Here is an 18,936-nt window from a genome sequence, read left to right on the forward strand (position 1 = left end):
ACGAGATATTTGATTCAAGGAACTGCTCTAAGCGTGTATTTTCAATGTTAGATACCGCACGGCGAATGAGAGAAAAAAAAAAACTCAGCATTTCCCGGAAACTTAGATGCACACGGCAGGTAGCGTCAGAAAGCCGCGTGTGTTATTCCGGTCACAAAATCCAACACGAGGTTATAGTTTGGTTGTAGTGCTAACTTGTTTACACTCGGTGCAATAGCTTGTTCGATACAAATAAAATACAAACTAAATAAACAAAGAGCACTGGTCGCTCACTTACCGAATCTGTAGAAACAGGACAATCACCAGCAACTAGAGCCGCGTCTTTATTAAGAGGAGACTACAAGCGAATCCGGATCTCAGCGTTTGCAGATGAGAACAGCTCTCAGGTAAACAATAATCCTCCTTAGACACGTAAATTATTGTTGTCGAGCGTCGCGTACACTGTTAATCCACACGTGAGTCCAGCTGCGCTCTCACAGAGAGAAAATGAAAACAAAACTTCACTGCAGCAAACTATAAAAGCAACACTTCACGCTTGATTTGCCAACACAACGTGGCGTCTCTGTCGTCTAAACACTGTGACAGTAATGAATATTAATGAAGTTGCACAATAGAGCGCGCTGATTGGTTTGAACCAAGCCTTGCTCATGCATTAATGCATCACACTGTAAGACGTAATAAGACACACTCTGGCACAGACGTCCAGTCTGCACGCTGGAATACAACGCTATTATGTCATGACTGTGACGCAGCTTCAAAAATTAGTTTCAAACCGGAAGTACGAATTTGCTTGAAATAACGCAAAAACAACCAATTTACACTTTTTAGTGAAATATGTGACCTAATAGTGTTTTTAGCAGTGTGGGACACATATACCACTGTCAACAGCTCAAAAAATGTGTTTTGGTGTTTCGTGACCCTTTAAAATCACTTCCACTTCAGGAGTGACAGTAACAGGTGCAGTGGACATTCGTTTGGAATCGTTGCTCATCTCTCCATGTTATAGTTCGAAATCAAAATAAACATAATTGCTTTAATATGAAAGGCAATCAGCATGTTTCAAAAACATGGTCATAAGTATCCCAATGTCTTGCAAAGCAGACTATCGGACAACATTACAAAAACTTTGCTATGGTTGATAATGAGCTTTAAGACTAATATAACCTATATATATAAGATACTTAGTTTGGGTTTTGTTCTTTTCATTTCTTTAGCTCTGCTCGATTTTGTCTCAGTGTTGTATATATTGTAAATAGTATAATTTAACATTACTTACCAACTTTTTCTTTATTTTTGAATATGTAGTGTAATGTAATGTGTATTTATATAGCGCATTTATTGTGTATGGCCATACACCCAAAGCGCTTCACAATCATGAGGGGGGTCTCTCCACACCACCACCAGTGTGCAGCATCCACTTGGATGATGTGACAGCAGCCACAGGACAACAGCGCCAGTGCGCTCACCACACACCAGCTATAGGTGGAGTGGAGAAACAGTGATAGAGCCAATTCGGTGGAAGGGGATGATTGGGAGGCCATGATCATAAGGGCCGATAGAGGGACTTTGGCCAGGACATCGGGGTTAAACCCTTGCTCTTTCACGAGAATTGCCATGGGATTTTTAATCACCACAGAGAGTCAGGACCTCGGTTTAACGTCTCATCCGAAAAACGGCGCCCACTGACAGTGTAGTGTCCCCTTCACGTTTTACTGGGGCATTAGGACTCACACAGACCACAGGTTGAGCGCCCATTGCTGGCCTCACTAACACCACTTCCAACAGCAACCTAGTGTTCCCTGGTGGTCTCCCATCCAGGTACTGACCAGACTCAGCCCTGCTTAGCTTCAGTGAGTAACCGGTCTTGGGCTGCAGGGTGATATGGCTGTGGCCAAAACAGATGAATAATTCATTGTTTTAGTTCACTTTTGGGAATTATAAATAAAGTCACATATTTTTGGTATTACTTCTGTTGTCTTTTGCACTTAATCACTGTTTGTATAAATATTAGGGATGTAACGGTATTGTAAATACCGTCATACCACAATATTAATTTTTTTCGATATTACCGAAGTCGCATGACTCGGTAAAACTATAGGTCTTCTGAGAAAATTTGCTCAGGCGAATGAAGCGAACGGGAGGTAGCGAAAACTACAATTCCCATCAGCCCATGCTTGACCATCATCCCTTGCGGTCTGTTGTCGCTACAGATTCAGTAATGCGGAAATGGAGTGTGCTGCTAGAAGCGGGGATGAAAAAGAGCTGGAAAACTCTAAAGCGGGTGTTGTCGCCGCGCGCGCACTGAATAGCGGTGTTGTCGCGCGAGTTCTTATCAGCTGTGTTGTCGCGCGCGTACTGAATAGCGGTGTTGTCGCGCGAGTTCTTATCAGCTGTGTTGTCGCGCGCGTACTGAATAGCGGTGTTGTCGCGCGAGTTCTTATCAGCTGTGTTGTCGCGCGCGTACTGAATAGCGGTGTTGTCGCGCGAGTTCTTATCAGCTGTGTTGTCGCGCGAGTTCTTATCAGCTGTGTTGTCGCGCGCGTACTGAATAGCAGTGTTGTCGCGCGAGTTCTTATCAGCTGTGTTGTCGCGCGCGTACTGAATAGCGGTGTTGTCAGCACACTGTTCAGATTGATGCAGACATGAGACCTCTATCTTACTCATGGTTTGTCCTCTCAAGTGGGGGAAAGACAATGCACAACGTTACCCACTGCTGTCAACCTGGGCCAAGTCATATCTCTCTTGTCCCAGAAACCTCAGTCCCAAACGAGAGGGTTTTTTTCTGTTGCAGGGGACATTGTAAATACCCAGAGATACCAGCTTTTACCAGATTATATTTATATGATAATTTTCCTTTAAACCCATCTCTGTCTAAGTGAGTGAGTGAGCGAGTGATTAAATGTTGATTGTGATGAGTTTTCAACAATACTACATTGAAACTTAATTTTTTTACATGGTTTAATATTTTTTTGTTATTAAAATTGAAGTTCCTGTTTCAAAGCTTACAGATAGATGGCTAATTTGTATGTCATTGACACTTTTGGCACTTTTTTGGAGTATTTTTATAAGTTTTGTTTTTTCCTGTAAATGATTCAATAAATACCGTACCGTGACATTCATACCGAGGTATTACCGTACCGTGAAATTCTGATACCGTTACATCCCTAATAAATATAATTTAATTACCTATAAATGTCAAACCCCACCATCCCCTAGACTAGCGTCAGGGGTTTGTAACACTAAAATGAAAACCCAATGACCAAAAGATACACTGAGCTGGATACCTGAGCTACTTTTCCTTTTAATGTCTCTTCATGTAAATTTGTATCATTACCACATGTTCGCAGTAAATGTAAAACAACAGCAGAGCTGCTGGGATCCCATTCAGAATGATTTTTCCATCTAATAAATGATAAAACACTGACAGACATTCAGAATTCATTGAAATATAAAGGGCTTGCACAATACAATGCTACAGACGACATTGTGGAGAGGCACCGCTTGACGTTAAGCCCTCTTTTCAATGGAAGTTTACCACTGAAGTTAGGCCAGCAAATTGAAGTTTAAAAAAAAAGCACCTAAGGTATCAAGTTTAGATTTAGCATCTTTGTCTTTCCACTTTTAAAAATACTGAAAAAAAATTGTGTTGTTTTTTATTTCACTTACACTGACTAAATCTGACTACATGAGCTGGATTTACTGGTTAAATGTGCTAGAAACAAAGCACACTTGTTTGTTACAAAAACAATGCAAAAAGAAAAGCATAAACTAAACATTAACAGATTTTTATCATTAGCTGGTGTAGACACAAATTTGGTTATCCTTATATCCATATTTATAGTTATTGTCTTTAGTGTGAACGGGCCTTAGTAAATAGAAAAAGACTAGGTTTGAGTTCTAAAGCAGCCATTTTTCCATGATAATAGCCTTAGAGGCCCTCTTCTACATCAAGAATATAAATTGAGGAAAAGTTTCAAAGGGAAAAACAGATGAATGAAGATGACGGAGGCCCTCTGTCACCCCAGACCACAACAAAAATGTAAAATAGCAGGTGTAGAAAGAGAGGGATGTACATTTCAACCAGATTTGACGAGAAGTACTGCAGAATCCTCTATGGATAACTGAGACTGTGGACTGATTGTGAAGCGCTCTATACATATAAGCATAACTGGACTGACTTAATAAGGACTAAAGTTTCTACATTTTCTGTACGGGTTTGTGATATAGAGTTATAATTTGTGTTCCTGGACCACAAAACCAAAGTGTTGCATTTTTGAAATTAAGAAAAGCTAAAAGGATCTGAAATAAGAATTCATCTGACAGCTGAATAAATAAGCTTTCCATCAATGCGCCGTTGGTTATAAGACAAAATTTGATCGAGATACAACTATTAAAAATCTGAGGGTGCAAAAAAAAAATCGTCTTCAATATTGCTTAAACTAAGCTCTTAGCATAAAATATTACAATTCAGAGATTTTGGTTTTTAAAAAAATGATAATTTTAACTCAAGCAGTGTATTTTTGGTTATCCCAAAACGCACAGATTTAATGTAAAGAAAGTGGGATAGAATTGTAAAATTGGAGAATTTCGGCAAAAACGGGAGGGTTTACATGAGTGAAGGGAACAGGAAGTGTTTGTGGAGAAGCAGTTTTGCGAGGGAACGCAAAACATCTTTGCGAGGGAACGCAAAACTTTGCGAGAGAACGCAAAAAACTGAGAAATATATATTTTCCTCCCACCCATTTTTTTCTTTCACCCATTTTTTTTTTTTTTTTTCACTCAGCCAATTTTTTTCTCCTCCACTACGTCCCTTCCGGGGTTCCGTAACAACCTAAACACGTACAGTATACAACATAATACTATTGACTTTAAATGATTTTTTTAAAAGATAAAAACGAAATAAAGCAAATAAGACTTTCTTCAGAAGAAAAAAAATTATAGGAAATACAGTGAAAAATTCCCCGCTCTGTTAAACATCATTTGGGAAATGATTGAATAAGAAAAACTTCAGAGGAGGGCGGAGAAACAGAAACAAACACTTACTGTTACTCCTCCTCTGTCGGCAGAATCAGCTGCAGCGGATCTAATGTGAGTCACTTTCTGTCTGACACACCCACCCACACAGTCAGACAGACAGACAGACAGACTTGCAAACAGTCAGACAGACAGACAGACAGACAGACAGACAAACAGTCAGACAGACAGACAGACAGACAGTCAGACAGACAGACAGACAGGCGCTTCCATCTCCCTCTGAGGCCAGACGTCTGGCTCTAATGGGGATTGTGTCCGTTTGCTTATCCTTCGGTCTGGAGGCGCTGGAGGATCAGAGAAAAAACCGACCTGTATAATTAGGTCACATTATGCTGCACATTATATCACACAATATATAAGTAATCTCTACACTGCTCACTCACATGTACAGAGAGTATTGGAGACATGTGATAATAGCCCTGTTTATTGGTCTAGTTTAAAAAGTGTGCTATTAATGCTAACCATATTTTACTTTCAGACCAGAAACCATGCATACAGAACAGCATATAAACAACTAAAAACTGCATAGAAACACCTTGAAAGCATATAGAAACTACCTATAACTCTGTAGCAACCACTTATTAAACATTACAGCAATTACCAATGAAACATCGATAAACAACAGCACTAAAACACATTATTAACCCTTTATATTTCACTAATTGAAGTACTCATTAAATACTGAGGGTTATTGTATATCATTGTCAATGGAGTTACCATAAATGGTTCTTTGCTTGATAAATGGGTAAAGGTGTAGTATGTCAGATCGATACCCAGTTTATTGATATAGGTATTACAGTCCAATTCAAAACATTGGAGAGGAGTGTTTTTTTCTGATGAAAACCCTGGTTGCCAGATTGACTTCACAATCAGGAGAGAGCATCCTTACCATATTTACCTTATTCTCAGCTGTCAAGTGGGCGCTGCCATTTGAATCTTTTTGTCTCGCGACTTCCGGTCACATTCACTTCCATTCATTTTTTGACGTTAACAACTGCTCGTTACGCTGCTTGATGTTGCAATTTAATATTTTCTTATTATATTATGCTACTTGGTCTGTGTAGTCATGCAAACATTTGTTTGTAGAGCAAGTAGTTTGGCCATTTTCTGCCGTTTATTATTCCTAGTCATTTCTACCATAGGCGACTGAATCAGAAGTTCTAAGACAAATCGCGAAAACAGGCGCACTTCCGCATTTTAGAATAAGGTCAATAAGCTGCTCAGCCAATGTTTACATTTGTAATATTTGTATTTTTGCTTGGTGTCTGGAAGAAAGATGTTTAGGCGAATTAGATATGCCACATCTGGGACCACTGCAAAATTCGATAAAATGTGAGATCCAGTCTTTTTTTCTAACACAACATTAATACTAATATAGTTGTTTAATTTCTGAAGATTTATATATTTTTCTCTCTCTCTCTCTCTCTCTCTCTCTCTCTCTCTCTCTCTCTCTCTCTCTCTCTTTACATCCATTCCAATGTCTTTTTGTATGTCATATATATCTTATATGTTATCTTATATATTTTTTCCTTGTTTCATGCTTTATTTTACATTTAAGTTTGCCTGTCTGTTCTTTGTTTTTCTATGTCTGCAAAAACTCTAATAAAAAAATATTCAAAAAAACATTTTAAGGTCAATATTATTGTAACGAGGAGACTTTTTCAGATCCATTTTGCAGTATTTAATAGACACGGTTCAAACACAAACATCCAATACGTACTAAATTGCGAACTCACATCAACAGCATTCAATATAGATCGGGGGCTGGCGGCTGACAGACACAGAGTGATTTACCAGGCATGGATCAGAGGCAGGCGGCGTGGTTCAGAGTCTGTATAACAAGCGTGGGTCGTGGGCAGGCAGCGTGGTTCAGAGTCCGTATAACAAGCGTGGGTCGTGGGCAGGCAGCGTGGTTCAGAGTCCGTATAACAAGCGTGGGTCGTGGGCAGGCAGAAGGCAACTCAGAGTCAGAAACAGTCCGGGGTAATGCACAGAAGATCAGGCAGGGAGTAACGCTCAGAAATGTTGGCCGTGGCTGAACAAGACTTCGCAATGAACTGGTGTTTGAGTGTGGCTTATATAGGGAGCGTGGGTCGTTACCTGGATTCAGATCAGGTGTGTGCACAATCAGTTTAGGTGGATGATGTAATGCTTAGAAGTCCGGGGATGGCGGCCTCTGCTGGCCAGCGAGGGGAATGACTGGGACCAAGTCGGTGACAATTATTAGTCCCCTTATGCAATATTTGTTTTGGACTGTCTACAGAACAAATCACTGTAAAGCTGCGGTCACACTGGACTTTTCTCCCCATAGACTTCCATTCATACGTATGCGAATGCGTCAGACTGGAAAAGCAAGGTCATGCGTCAAGTTTCGCAGGTTGCTGCAGTGCAAAGTTTAGGCTTGGTGAGATGTGACCTGCGAGATCGCATCAATTGACTGCATGAGACCAATCGAGGACCAAAACATGAGCTCTCTGGACAGAAATTTAAAACATGAACCAATCACTCGCTTCTGTTAATGTCTAATTATCTTGTTTTATCCCGCCCCTTTTCGTAGCGCTGCACGACAGAATTTCGCGTTATCAAACTCTAGTGTGACCGCAGCTTTACACAATGACTTGCCTAATTACCCTAACTTGCCTACTCAACCTAATTAAGCCTTTAAATGTCACTTTAGGCTGAATACTAGTGTCTTGTAAAATATCTAGTCAAATATTATGTGCTGTACTTATAGCAAAGATAAAATAAGTCAGTTATTAGAAATGAGTAAACGAAAACAATATTCTTTCCATGAAACAGAATTTTGAATAATAAAATATACAGGGGGCTAATTATTCTGTAAATTAATTATATATAAAATGATATATAGTACAGCAATACTTTAGCAACCACATAGCGACATACTAGGAATTAAAAATAAGAGACGACGATAGCCCGAAGACACACAAACCTAAATTCTACTTTCACGTGTAGCGAGTGACAGACAGCTGAACACTGTAATCCCACAACAGGAGGGGTGAGAGGTGAGTCACCTGTCTGTAGGTGAGTGTGCGAGACAGGATTACGCACACACACACACATGATCCAGCAGTGTGAAGAGCTAACAGAGGTGATCACATGCTGTCTGTCAACATTCATACACTATAGTGATGCACAGAGGAAAAACTGAATAGATAAGATTGATTTGCAGACGGATTACAGACAATACTGGGATTTTCAAGACTTTGGATGCTACTGGATAAGACAAAAGAGACAGAAGATGTTCGGAAATATGAAGAGCAACACTTTACCCTTAAGGACTGGGAAAAATGGAAGAGGACAGATCCTGTGTGAGTTTCAAAATGCAAATGCAAAGAGGATTTGCTCATGCACATTTTTTGCTTGTAAAACTTTTATCATAATGATTCTTTAATGGCAATCCCAATACAAAAACATTAAAAGCAAAGTGTAGATGTATATAAATGTGTTAGACGTATATCGAATGAATTCAAGAAAGGAACGTTTTTTTTGATAGTTTTCCATATTTGTTTCTTAGATAGCCAATTAAACAGTAAATACAATTTATATCAAGTGTTTCTCTAAATAAAAAGATCCAATATTGTCTTCACAAACTGGGGCTGCTCGGTTTTGGGAAAAATCATAATCACGATTATTTTGGTCATAATTGTAATCACGATTATTCAAAACGATTACTGTTGAAGTCAAAATTGTTAGCGCTCCTGAGATTCTTTTTTAAACAAATATTTCCCAAATGATGCTTAATAGAGCCAGGAGTTTTAACAGTATTTCCTCTAATATTTTTTTTTCTACTGGAGAAAGGCTGATTTGTTTATTTCGGCTAGAATAAAAGCAGGTTTAAATATTTTGAAACCCATTTTAGGTCAATATTATTAGCCCACTTGAGCAATATATTTTTTGATTGTCTGCAGAAGAAACTACTGTTATAAAATGACTTGCTTAATTACCCTAATTAAGCCTTTGAATTGCACTTTAATCTAAATGCTTGTATTTTGAAAAATATCTAGTCTAATAGTATGTGCTGTCATCATAACAAAAATAAAAGAAATCAGTTATTAGAAATGAGTTATTAAAACTTTTATGTTCAGAAGTAAGTTGAAAACAATCTTCTTTCCATGAAACAGAAATTGGGAGGAAAGGGTTGCTAATATTCAGGAGGACTAATAATTCTGACTTCAACAGCATATTTACAGTTATTTTCCACCCTGCAAAGAGAAATAAATACAATAGAATAAAAATATGAAACAAACTGTGCTTTAAGCATCTTCACTGTAAAAAAAAACACTTTAGCTACAGCAGTCCTTCAGTCAAGAGCAGTGAGGGATTTTCTCCTTTTGTTTGATTAATAATCAGGATTATCGCACGCTTCTCACTTTTTTTTAAATGGTTTCTCTTTCACGTGTGTTTTGATGCTCAACTCGTTTGTTTATTACACAAATGAGTGTTAATTTGAATAATCACTAAACGCCGCGTTTTGACACCTATTTGACCATTAAAGCGCTCGTGTTAAGATGACTTTAGATGTGTGCGCTCTGCTCGTCTCTGAGTGTGCGAATAAGACCGAATGCTGACCGCATGCTTCTGACTGAGTGTGCTCACCGCACACACACACACACAAGCATGCGGTCTTTCGCGCTGCAAAGTTACATTACAGCACATGCTTTTAGTCATTTTCACTTGGAGCTGAGCTTTTCATAGCAACAAATGTGTACAACTGGAAAGGGGGTGGTATGAGCGGTAAGTCACAACAATAACTTGACTTTGTATAACTTGTTTAAAAGTCTGATTAAAGGGGTAGTTCACCAAAAATGTAATCTGTCAACATTTACTTGTTCCAATCATTCCGCATAAATGTCCACAGATTTTGTCTGGCCCTAGCCATGGCCAATGAGTTTAACTCGTTTTCACTCGTTTAGCAACTTCTAGGTCTTTTAAAGACCGAGGAAGATGTTGAGTCGAAACATTTGTGGTTTTGTTTCCGAAGAAATGTAGAATTAAAAAGCATTAAAAAGGAACATTTGTATGACTACCTCTACTTCCTGAAATAAGCGATCTACAAAATCAATGCACCGGAAAAAGAATCAAGCAGATGCAAAAAGGGTCATCGCGATACTGAATCGTATTGATACTGAAATTTTAAAAACGTCCATTTCCTGCTAACATTTAAGCGCTGTTGAGCGCGTTCTTAAACACCACTGAAACTGGAGCATTTCAAAGCCGCAATTCATCAGTGGATCGCTCGTTGGTCAGCTTATAGACAAACCAGCTGCTTGACATTACTTTGAAACGCTCCAGTGTCCCTGTATCTGTGTTTACACTTGGTAAACAGTGGTGAGTTTGTGGAACTGATGACCTTCACGGCCAATCAAAGTCATTTCTGCGCATGAGAACACAATGACAAATTAGCGTTGTTTAAGAACGTGGTCAACATTAGGGTTGGGTATTGTTTGGGTTTTTTTCGATACCGGTGCTAAATCGTTACTTTTAAAACGATACCGGTGCCAAAATGGTGCCTGAACCGATACCTTTTAACCACAAAATTATGGTGGATGACTCTGGAAAAAATTTTTATTTGACAAAATCTTTAAAAAAAACAAATAAATTTTAATAGAACAATATAATTTAAAGTAAACATCAATTCATATTTTATATATTTGAATTATCATGCATTCATTCATTTTACTTTTGGCTTAGTCCCTTGATTAATCTGGGGTCGCCACAGCGGAATGAACCGCCAACTTATCCAGCATTGGGAGCACATTTTAACATATATATCACAAAATATTATTAGCCTCCTAAAGAGAAATTTACTGTATATTTTTGATATACACAACAAATCAGTTACATAATAATTTGACTTATTATTTCAACTTTTATAGTTAACTGATTAAGTCTTGAAATTACACTTTGATCTGAATAAAAAAACTCTAAAATACTTAAAGGGACTTTGTCTGAATACAACTGTCTTGCAAAATAACTAGTAATATGTTCTGCACTGACTGTCAGCATGGGGAAGATAAAACAGCAGATATTAGAAATGAGTTAGTTAAACTATTATGTTTAAAAATGTGTTGTAAATAAATCACGTGTTGAAGAACGAAATCTAAAATGAATGAAGGCAAAACTAAACAAGTTGAATATGACTTACATGAGCGTGACTGAAAACTACATTTGATCAATGTCTTACATCTGTTCTTTGGTATTTGCCGACTGTGTAAATTCACGACTGCATTTCTTAAAATCGCTATTGAAAACAGAAGTCTAATATCATCAACAGTGGACATTTTGATAGTGTTTCACAACATGAACAAGACTGAAAATCTTTTTATTACCTGTGTCAATTAGGACGTCAACTTCTGACGAATGCGGGGAACTGATGTGCGCAGCACCGTCACACAGAGAGCAAGTGCTGCAAAAGCATAGGAAGCGAGTGCCCGAGGGAGCGATTGCACGTGACACCTAGAGCACGCGAGAGAGGCATTCCTCTGCCTTTGAGCCCTCAAATGTGTCATTAAGTTTGACATGTTTCCCCCTTACACGCAACTTTTGTAAAGACAGTTGCTATGTCAGAATCCAGTATCCTGACAACACTAGGTGCAAACCATATTATGAACTATCCCTTTAAGGGCACTTTTGATAAAAAATCAATTTTTGGAAGCTGTTTGGACAGAAATGTCCGAGTACAATAAACAAACATTTCTTTTTTTCAATTTCCTGATGTTAAAATAGGATCCAAATCCCAGCTATTTTGAGGCCCACTGCAAGGTGATGTAGGAATGCAGTTTTCCCTGCCCACCAAATTGATTGACAGCCGCTTATTAACATGCCTCCATAGTAACGCATATAAACGTCCACAGAACAGCATTTGCAAAACTGAGATTAAAAGATCTGTTCAGCTCTCTGTGATCATAAGCACCTTAAGAATGAGTTTTACAAGTATAAAAGATTTTTAAAACAGGGGATGTTTGTAATTAAGCAAAGACCATCAAATCGCTTTAAGTCATAATTGAATCACCACAGCCGCATAGAAGCTACACAAGGTCGCTTCAAGTTAAGGTGCAAAAATGGTGTAAAGTTAAACATGCATGTGTCAAACTTTATAACAGCATTTGTTCGAAATCGTTGCATCATTTGCTTGAATAAAATCCACTACAAATTATATATCAAATAACCTCACTTGCTATATTTGACTCATAAACTAATACCATAGCCCAGTGGTTCTCAAACTGTGGAACGTGTACCACTAGTGATATGCAGGCTTCCTTCAAGCGATATGCGCAGGAATCACTGAATAATTTAAGTAAAAAAATGAAAACACTTTGATGCTTAAGGCTGATTTATACTTCTGTGTCAAACGCCGGCGTATGCTATGTAACTACACGTCGCAACAACGCATAGCGCAAGCTCTATGATTGGTCGGCTTGGTAGCGCTGACGAGTCTGGGCCGGACCGAGAGCCGCGTGAATGGTGCGAGCCTGATGAAGCGATTGTTTACAAGTGTGGAGTCCCGTGAAGGAGCTCCGAATGGAAAGTTTTGTTTTGTGTTTACCTCATAGTTAAAGTTGTTGCACGTCCGCCGGTCCCTGCCTCAAAATGAGCGAGTCTGAGTCACTTGTACATCCCGGAAGTGTTCAGAAAAAGCAAAACCGCAGCGAAGAAACTCGACACAGAGAAACATTTACACCTCATTGCCAACTAGTGTTTCGGAAGTGTTAATGCAGACCAGCAGAGACAGCGCGCAGAAGTATAAATGCACAGCTATGCGCGTTGCATGCACCATGGGTTACGCCGGTCACTTGACGCAGAAGTATAAACCAGGCTTTACGATAACACCAATGTAATCAGTACATTTTTTGATAGGCTAAACCTTTGATTTTATTTTCAATTTTCTAATGTTTGTTATGCATTCTATATTTTAAAGCTAATTTCCTCCCCATATTTGCAACGGTTGTTGGGGGTGTATTGTGTTTTTTATATCCCAATGTTGACAGGTATAGTTTAACCGCTTGCTTTTCTGAAACACATAGCCAACTCTAACGCGCAGTGAGCAGATCTAATTTCTTATCTATATATGTAAATCCAATTCATGTATCTAAAATAGAAGATAATGTTTAGATTTCAAAGATATACAAACAGGTCATATATACATGCATCATATATTTTTAAAATGTGTCAAAAAGAGTTAATATTCAATTCAATTCACCTTTATTTCTATAGCACTTTTACAATGTAGATTGTGTCAAAGCAGCTATACACATAATATTATGGTAAATTGAAAGAGTGTCAGTTCAGTTTTAACCCTATATATGAATATGATAACATATAGCCTATATTTATGAGGTCCAGAGAACATTTTTTGATGAATCAGCTACTTTATGTTAATACTTTACATCATTTAAGCACAGCAGTTTTCTTTTACATTTTTAAGAACAGTTTTAATGAACTTTTAAAAGCAGATTTTAATTTAAAAGTTGACATTTTATTCCTGTAAGCACAGTGCAGAGGTAATGTTCAAACTATTTATAATGTTTAAATTGGCTGACAAAATAAATATTAATAATAATAAGAATTAAAGCTGCAAGAGGCGATGAAAGGGACCTCGCACCCTGGCTCACCGCCACCCGGTGGCCTCAGGGTGACAAAGAACTGCGAACAGTAATAATTTAAGCTGATATATTTTAAAAATCTGAGAAAACCACAGCTTTATGCCAAACATCCTCCTGTCAGCAGGTGGCGCTATAACTGTGACTCAATGTTGGCAGGTAGAAGCCTTCAGGAGAGGAATCTTATGGAACATGCAAATTTTCAGGCAGGTCAGACTGTTTGGCTGAGTTATAAGCCAAACTTCCTTCTGTCAGCAGGTGGCGCTATGACTGTGACTCAGTATTGGCATGTAGATGTCTTCAGGAGAGGAATCTTTTCAAACATAAATTTTGAGGCAGATCGGAGAATGCATTCCTGAGTTCTAACAACTTACTGTTTCGTGGTAAATAGTCAAAGTTTGCGTGGCCTCCAAAGACACGACCTTCGACGAGATCTTCGCAATTTAACACCGCCAAGGCATTTAGATGACAAAACTTATTTTGGTGTTGATCGAATAAAATTAGTTTGTTAAAATACAACGCCTGTAAATGGCAAAAATGACACTTTTTCGGCTAGTGGCGAGGAAGTTAAAAATATCTGACTTCCTGTTGGGTTTGAGGTTTCGCTCCAAGAGACTTTTTTGTTGAAATTGGCATGTTTGACGTGTGTGCCAAATTTCATAGTTGTGCATGGATCGTAGATACAGGGCCAGTCCGTCATATATGCATAAGTAGTGCTGTCGAGTCATTTTGCCACGCCCACTTCCGAAAGCTATAACAAACGTAAATTTTCGCTACTTCTGGGGAGTTTCGTGAGTTTTCGGGCATGTTTAGACCCTCAAAATTGCGATTTCATTCCGGAAAAGAAAAAGAAGAAGAATCAGAAGAATAATAATAAATGGAGCAATTTCAATAGGGCCTACACACCGTTTCGGTGTTCGGCCCCTAATTAATCTGCCATGCTTTTGAACTTTGCAGTGCTGTAGCGGCTTAATTAGGCCTACTACGCTACTGTATTTCAATACTGGCCATTATGGTGGTACTTGGAGAGACAATTTTACTCTGTCCTCAAACTTTACAAAAACATTCTCGAGACAACAAAGTCTTATCCTACATCATGTAAAAGGTGTAAACTAGGAGCCCTTTAATTTGTTTGTTCACACAAAAAACAATTAAAATGATTGCAAATAACTTAGGAGCCATTTAAACTAGTCCTTTTCCTCTATACAGGGAAAGTGGCCCAGCAGACGGTGCCATCCCACCATAAAGAGCTGGTGCCTCAACTGGCCTGGATAGACACTGGAAAATTAACGGAGGAGAAAAAGCAGAAAGGTCAAACGCTGAGCAGAAAGCCGGCGGCTGTGAGTCCAGAGCTCATCGTGAAGCAGACGCCCTTCGAGAGAGCTGTCTATGACCTGGGACACAACGAGAAGCTCATCGATGAGCTCACATTCGGCAGACGGGTCGGCTTTTATGAGCTCCGGGGAGAAATCGGCAGCGGAAACTTCTCACAGGTCAAACTCGCAGTCCACGACTTGACTAAGGGTGAGAGAGACTTTCTCAGAGACGCTGATTCATGTTATTTGCCCTCCTGTATATTTTTGTCCCAAATTTCTGTTTAACGTAGAGAAGATTTCTTCAACACATTTCTAATCATGATAGTTTTATTAACTCATTTCTAATCACTGATTTCTTTTATCTTTGTCATGATGACAGTACATAATATTTGACTAGATATTTCTCAAGATACTAGTATTCAGCTTAAAGTGACATTTAAAGGCTTAAATAGGTTACTTAGGGTAATTAGTTGGGGTAATTAGGCAAGACATTGTATATTGATGGTTTGTTCTGTAGACAATCGATAAAAATACAGCTTAAGGAGGCTAATAATATTGAACTCAAAATATTAGTTTTTTCAAAACCTGCTTTCATTCTAGCTGAAATAAAACAAATAAGACTTTCTCCAGAAGAAAAAAATATTGTACAAAATACTGTGAAAAATTCCTTGCTCTGTGAAACTTGGTTTGGGAAATATTTAAAAAAGAAAACAAAATTCACAGGACGGCTAATAATTGTGACTTCAACTGTATACCACAATAGAAAATGTAGATATTCGAAATAAGTAAACCTGGAACTTGTGGATAATAAATGAACATGTGTTCGTCACGTCTGCTGGTGTAAATCTGGGGGTGGGGGAGTCAAATCTAGGTTAATCTGGAAGATTATGATTAGTCATTTTCATATCCCACCCAGACACCCACCGACCTTAGTTTACTGTACAAACTGTCCTGTCATCATATTAATATCACATGTTGAGAAATATGTAGACTTTTGAAGATGAATGGGAACTTAAGTCTGACAAGCACATTTAGAGTACTTTGAACAAATATAATATAATATAATATAATATAATATAATATAATATAATATAATATAATATAATACAGTATAATATAATATAATAAAATACAGTATAAGATAATATAGTATAATATAATATAATATAATATAATATAATATAGTATAGTATAATATAATATAATATAATATAATATAATATAGTATAATATAATATAATATAATATAATAAAATATAATACAGTATAATATAATATAGTATAATATAATATAATATAATATAATATAATATAATATAATATAATATAATACAGTATAATATAATATAATATAATACAGTATAATATAATATAATATAATATAATATAATATAATATAATATAATATAATATATAACAGTATAATATAATATAATATAATATAATATAATATAATATAATATAATATAATATAATATAATATAATAAATTAATTTTCTTGTCGGCTTAGTCCCTTTATTAATCTGGGGTCTCCACAGCAGAATGAACCGCCAACTTATCCAGCACATTTTTACGCAGCGAATGCCCTTCCAGCCGCAACCCATCTCTGGGAAACACACAATCACAAAACTACGGACAATTTAGCCTAGCCAATTCACCTGTACCGCATGTGTTTGGACGGTGGGGGAAACCAGAGCACCCGGAGGAAACCCACGCGAAAGCAGGGAGAACATGCAAACTCCACACAGAAACGCCAACTGAGCTGAGGATCGAACCAACGACCCAGCGACCTTCTTGCTGTGAGGCGACAGCACTACCTACTGCGCTACTGCTTCGCCCAATGTAATATAATATAATATAATATAATATAATATAATATAATATAATATAATATAATACAGTATACTATAATATAATATAATATAATACAGTATAATATAACATAAAATAATATAATATAATACAGTATAATATAATATAATATAATACAATATAATATAATATAATACAGTATAATATAATATAATATAATATAATATAATATAATATAATATAATATAATATAATATAATATAATACAGTATAATATAATATAATATAATATAATATAATACAGTATAATATAATATAATATAATATAATATAATATAATATAATATAATATAATATAATATAATATAATACAGTATAATATAATATAATATAATATAATATAATATAATATAATATAATATAATATAATATAATATAATATAATACAGCATAATATAATATAATATAATATAATATAATATAATATAATATAATATTATATAATATAATATAATATAATATAATATAATATAATATAATATAATATAATATAATATAATATAATATAATATAATATAATATAATATACAAGATGGCTCAGTTTTTAGCACTGTCGCCCCACAGCAAGAAGGTTCTCCCCGTGTTGCTGTGGGTTTCCTCTGTGTGCTCCAGTTTCCCCCCTCGGTCCAAGCACAAAGCTGAATTGAATAAATTAAATTGGTCATAGTGTACGAGTATGTTTGTGAATGTGAAAGCGTATGGGTGTTTCCCGGTAGTGGGTTCCAGCTGAAAGGGCATCGACTGCATAAAACATATGCTGGAATAGTTCCCCTGCAGTTGGGAAACTCCAGTGCTATAAGTGGATTTTAACATCAAATCCACTTATAGCACTTCCGTTCCCCTCCTCGGGGAACGAAGGGTTACTTCTGTAACCTTGAACGTTCCCCTTCGGTTGGGGAACTCCAGTGCTATAAGTGGATTTGATGTTAAAATCCACGTATAGCACTTCCGTTCCCCTCCTCGGGGAACGAAGGGTTACTTTACTTCTGTAACCTCGAACGTTTATTCCACTGTGGTGATCCCTGATAAACATGGAACTAAGCCAAAGGTAAATTGATGAATGAAATTTTTATGTTTAGGTGAATAAGCATTTTTCTGTAAAGGTGGAGATTAAAAATGTGTTTCAGATGAAGTCAAAATGTTATTTAGCATCAAATACGTATTTTTTACATAATATGATGGTATGTGTATGATTTAAAGTTAAATAATCAACAAATTTTATGCCTAATTTCTGTATTATTTGAATTAAATTACTTTAGTATAGAACTTATTTTTAATACTTTCTCAGATGCACACATTTCATGTGTTAACTTAAATAGACAGTTTACCCAAAAAAAAAAAATGTCCTCACTGTTTACTCACACTCAAGTGGTTCCAAGCTTTAACAAATTTCTTTCTTCTGTTGAACACAAAACAAGATATTTTAAATAATGTTGGGGGGAAAGCAGCCACTGACATTCGTAAAACAAAACAAAACAAAAATACTATGGAAGTCAATGGCTGCTTTCTTCCAGCATCCTCCAGTATATTTTCCTTTTATTCATTCATTCATTTTCTTGTCAGCTTAGTCCCTTTATCAATCCGGGGTCGCCACAGCGGAATGAACCGACAACTTATCCAGCATGTTTTTACACAGTGGATGGCCTTCCAGCCACAACCCATCTCTGGGAAACAATCATACACACACTCATACACTACAGACAATTTAGCCTACTCAATTCACCTACACCGCATGTCTTTGGACTGTGGAGGAAACCGGAGTACCCGGAGGAAACCCACCCGAACGCAGGGAGAACATGCAAACTCCACATAGAAACGTCAACTGGGCCGAGACGAGCCGAGGTTCGAACCAGCGACCTTCTTACAGTGAGGCGACAGCAGTACCTACTGCACCACTGCGTCGCCCTATTTCCTTTGTGTTCAACATAAAAAAAACTCCTAAGCGGGTTGAAACCACATGAGAGACAAAGTAAACTATGACAGAACTGTCATTTTTGGGTGAATCATCCCTTCATTTTTACAGTCATTAAACTAAAACCAAAGTTAAAAGGATAGTTCACCCAAAAATGAAAAATACCCATTTACACTCTCGC

The 18,936-nt window shown here is 37.0% G+C and overlaps 1 protein-coding gene across 4 annotated transcripts in view; it reads right to left on the minus strand.

Annotated features, from left to right (window-relative positions):
* pnhd (pinhead) overlaps positions 1–18,936 on the minus strand; it is a 62,583-nt gene that overhangs the window by 30,911 nt on the left and 12,736 nt on the right. For all 4 annotated transcript variants that reach the window (XR_012387031.1, XM_073916435.1, XM_073916454.1 and 1 more), the window contains exons 6-7: positions 5,236–5,318; positions 5,044–5,100 (exon numbers count right to left, since the gene is read on the minus strand). Coding sequence is in view for 3 of the 4 variants with exons in the window: in XM_073916435.1 (XP_073772536.1) it covers positions 5,044–5,100; positions 5,236–5,318 (140 nt within the window). In the remaining variant the exon portion in view is untranslated. The remainder of the gene's footprint in view (positions 1–5,043; positions 5,101–5,235; positions 5,319–18,936) is intronic.

Source organism: Danio rerio, chromosome 2, assembly GCF_049306965.1.
Source record: "Danio rerio strain Tuebingen ecotype United States chromosome 2, GRCz12tu, whole genome shotgun sequence".
Classification (NCBI taxonomy): Eukaryota; Metazoa; Chordata; class Actinopteri; order Cypriniformes; family Danionidae; genus Danio; species Danio rerio.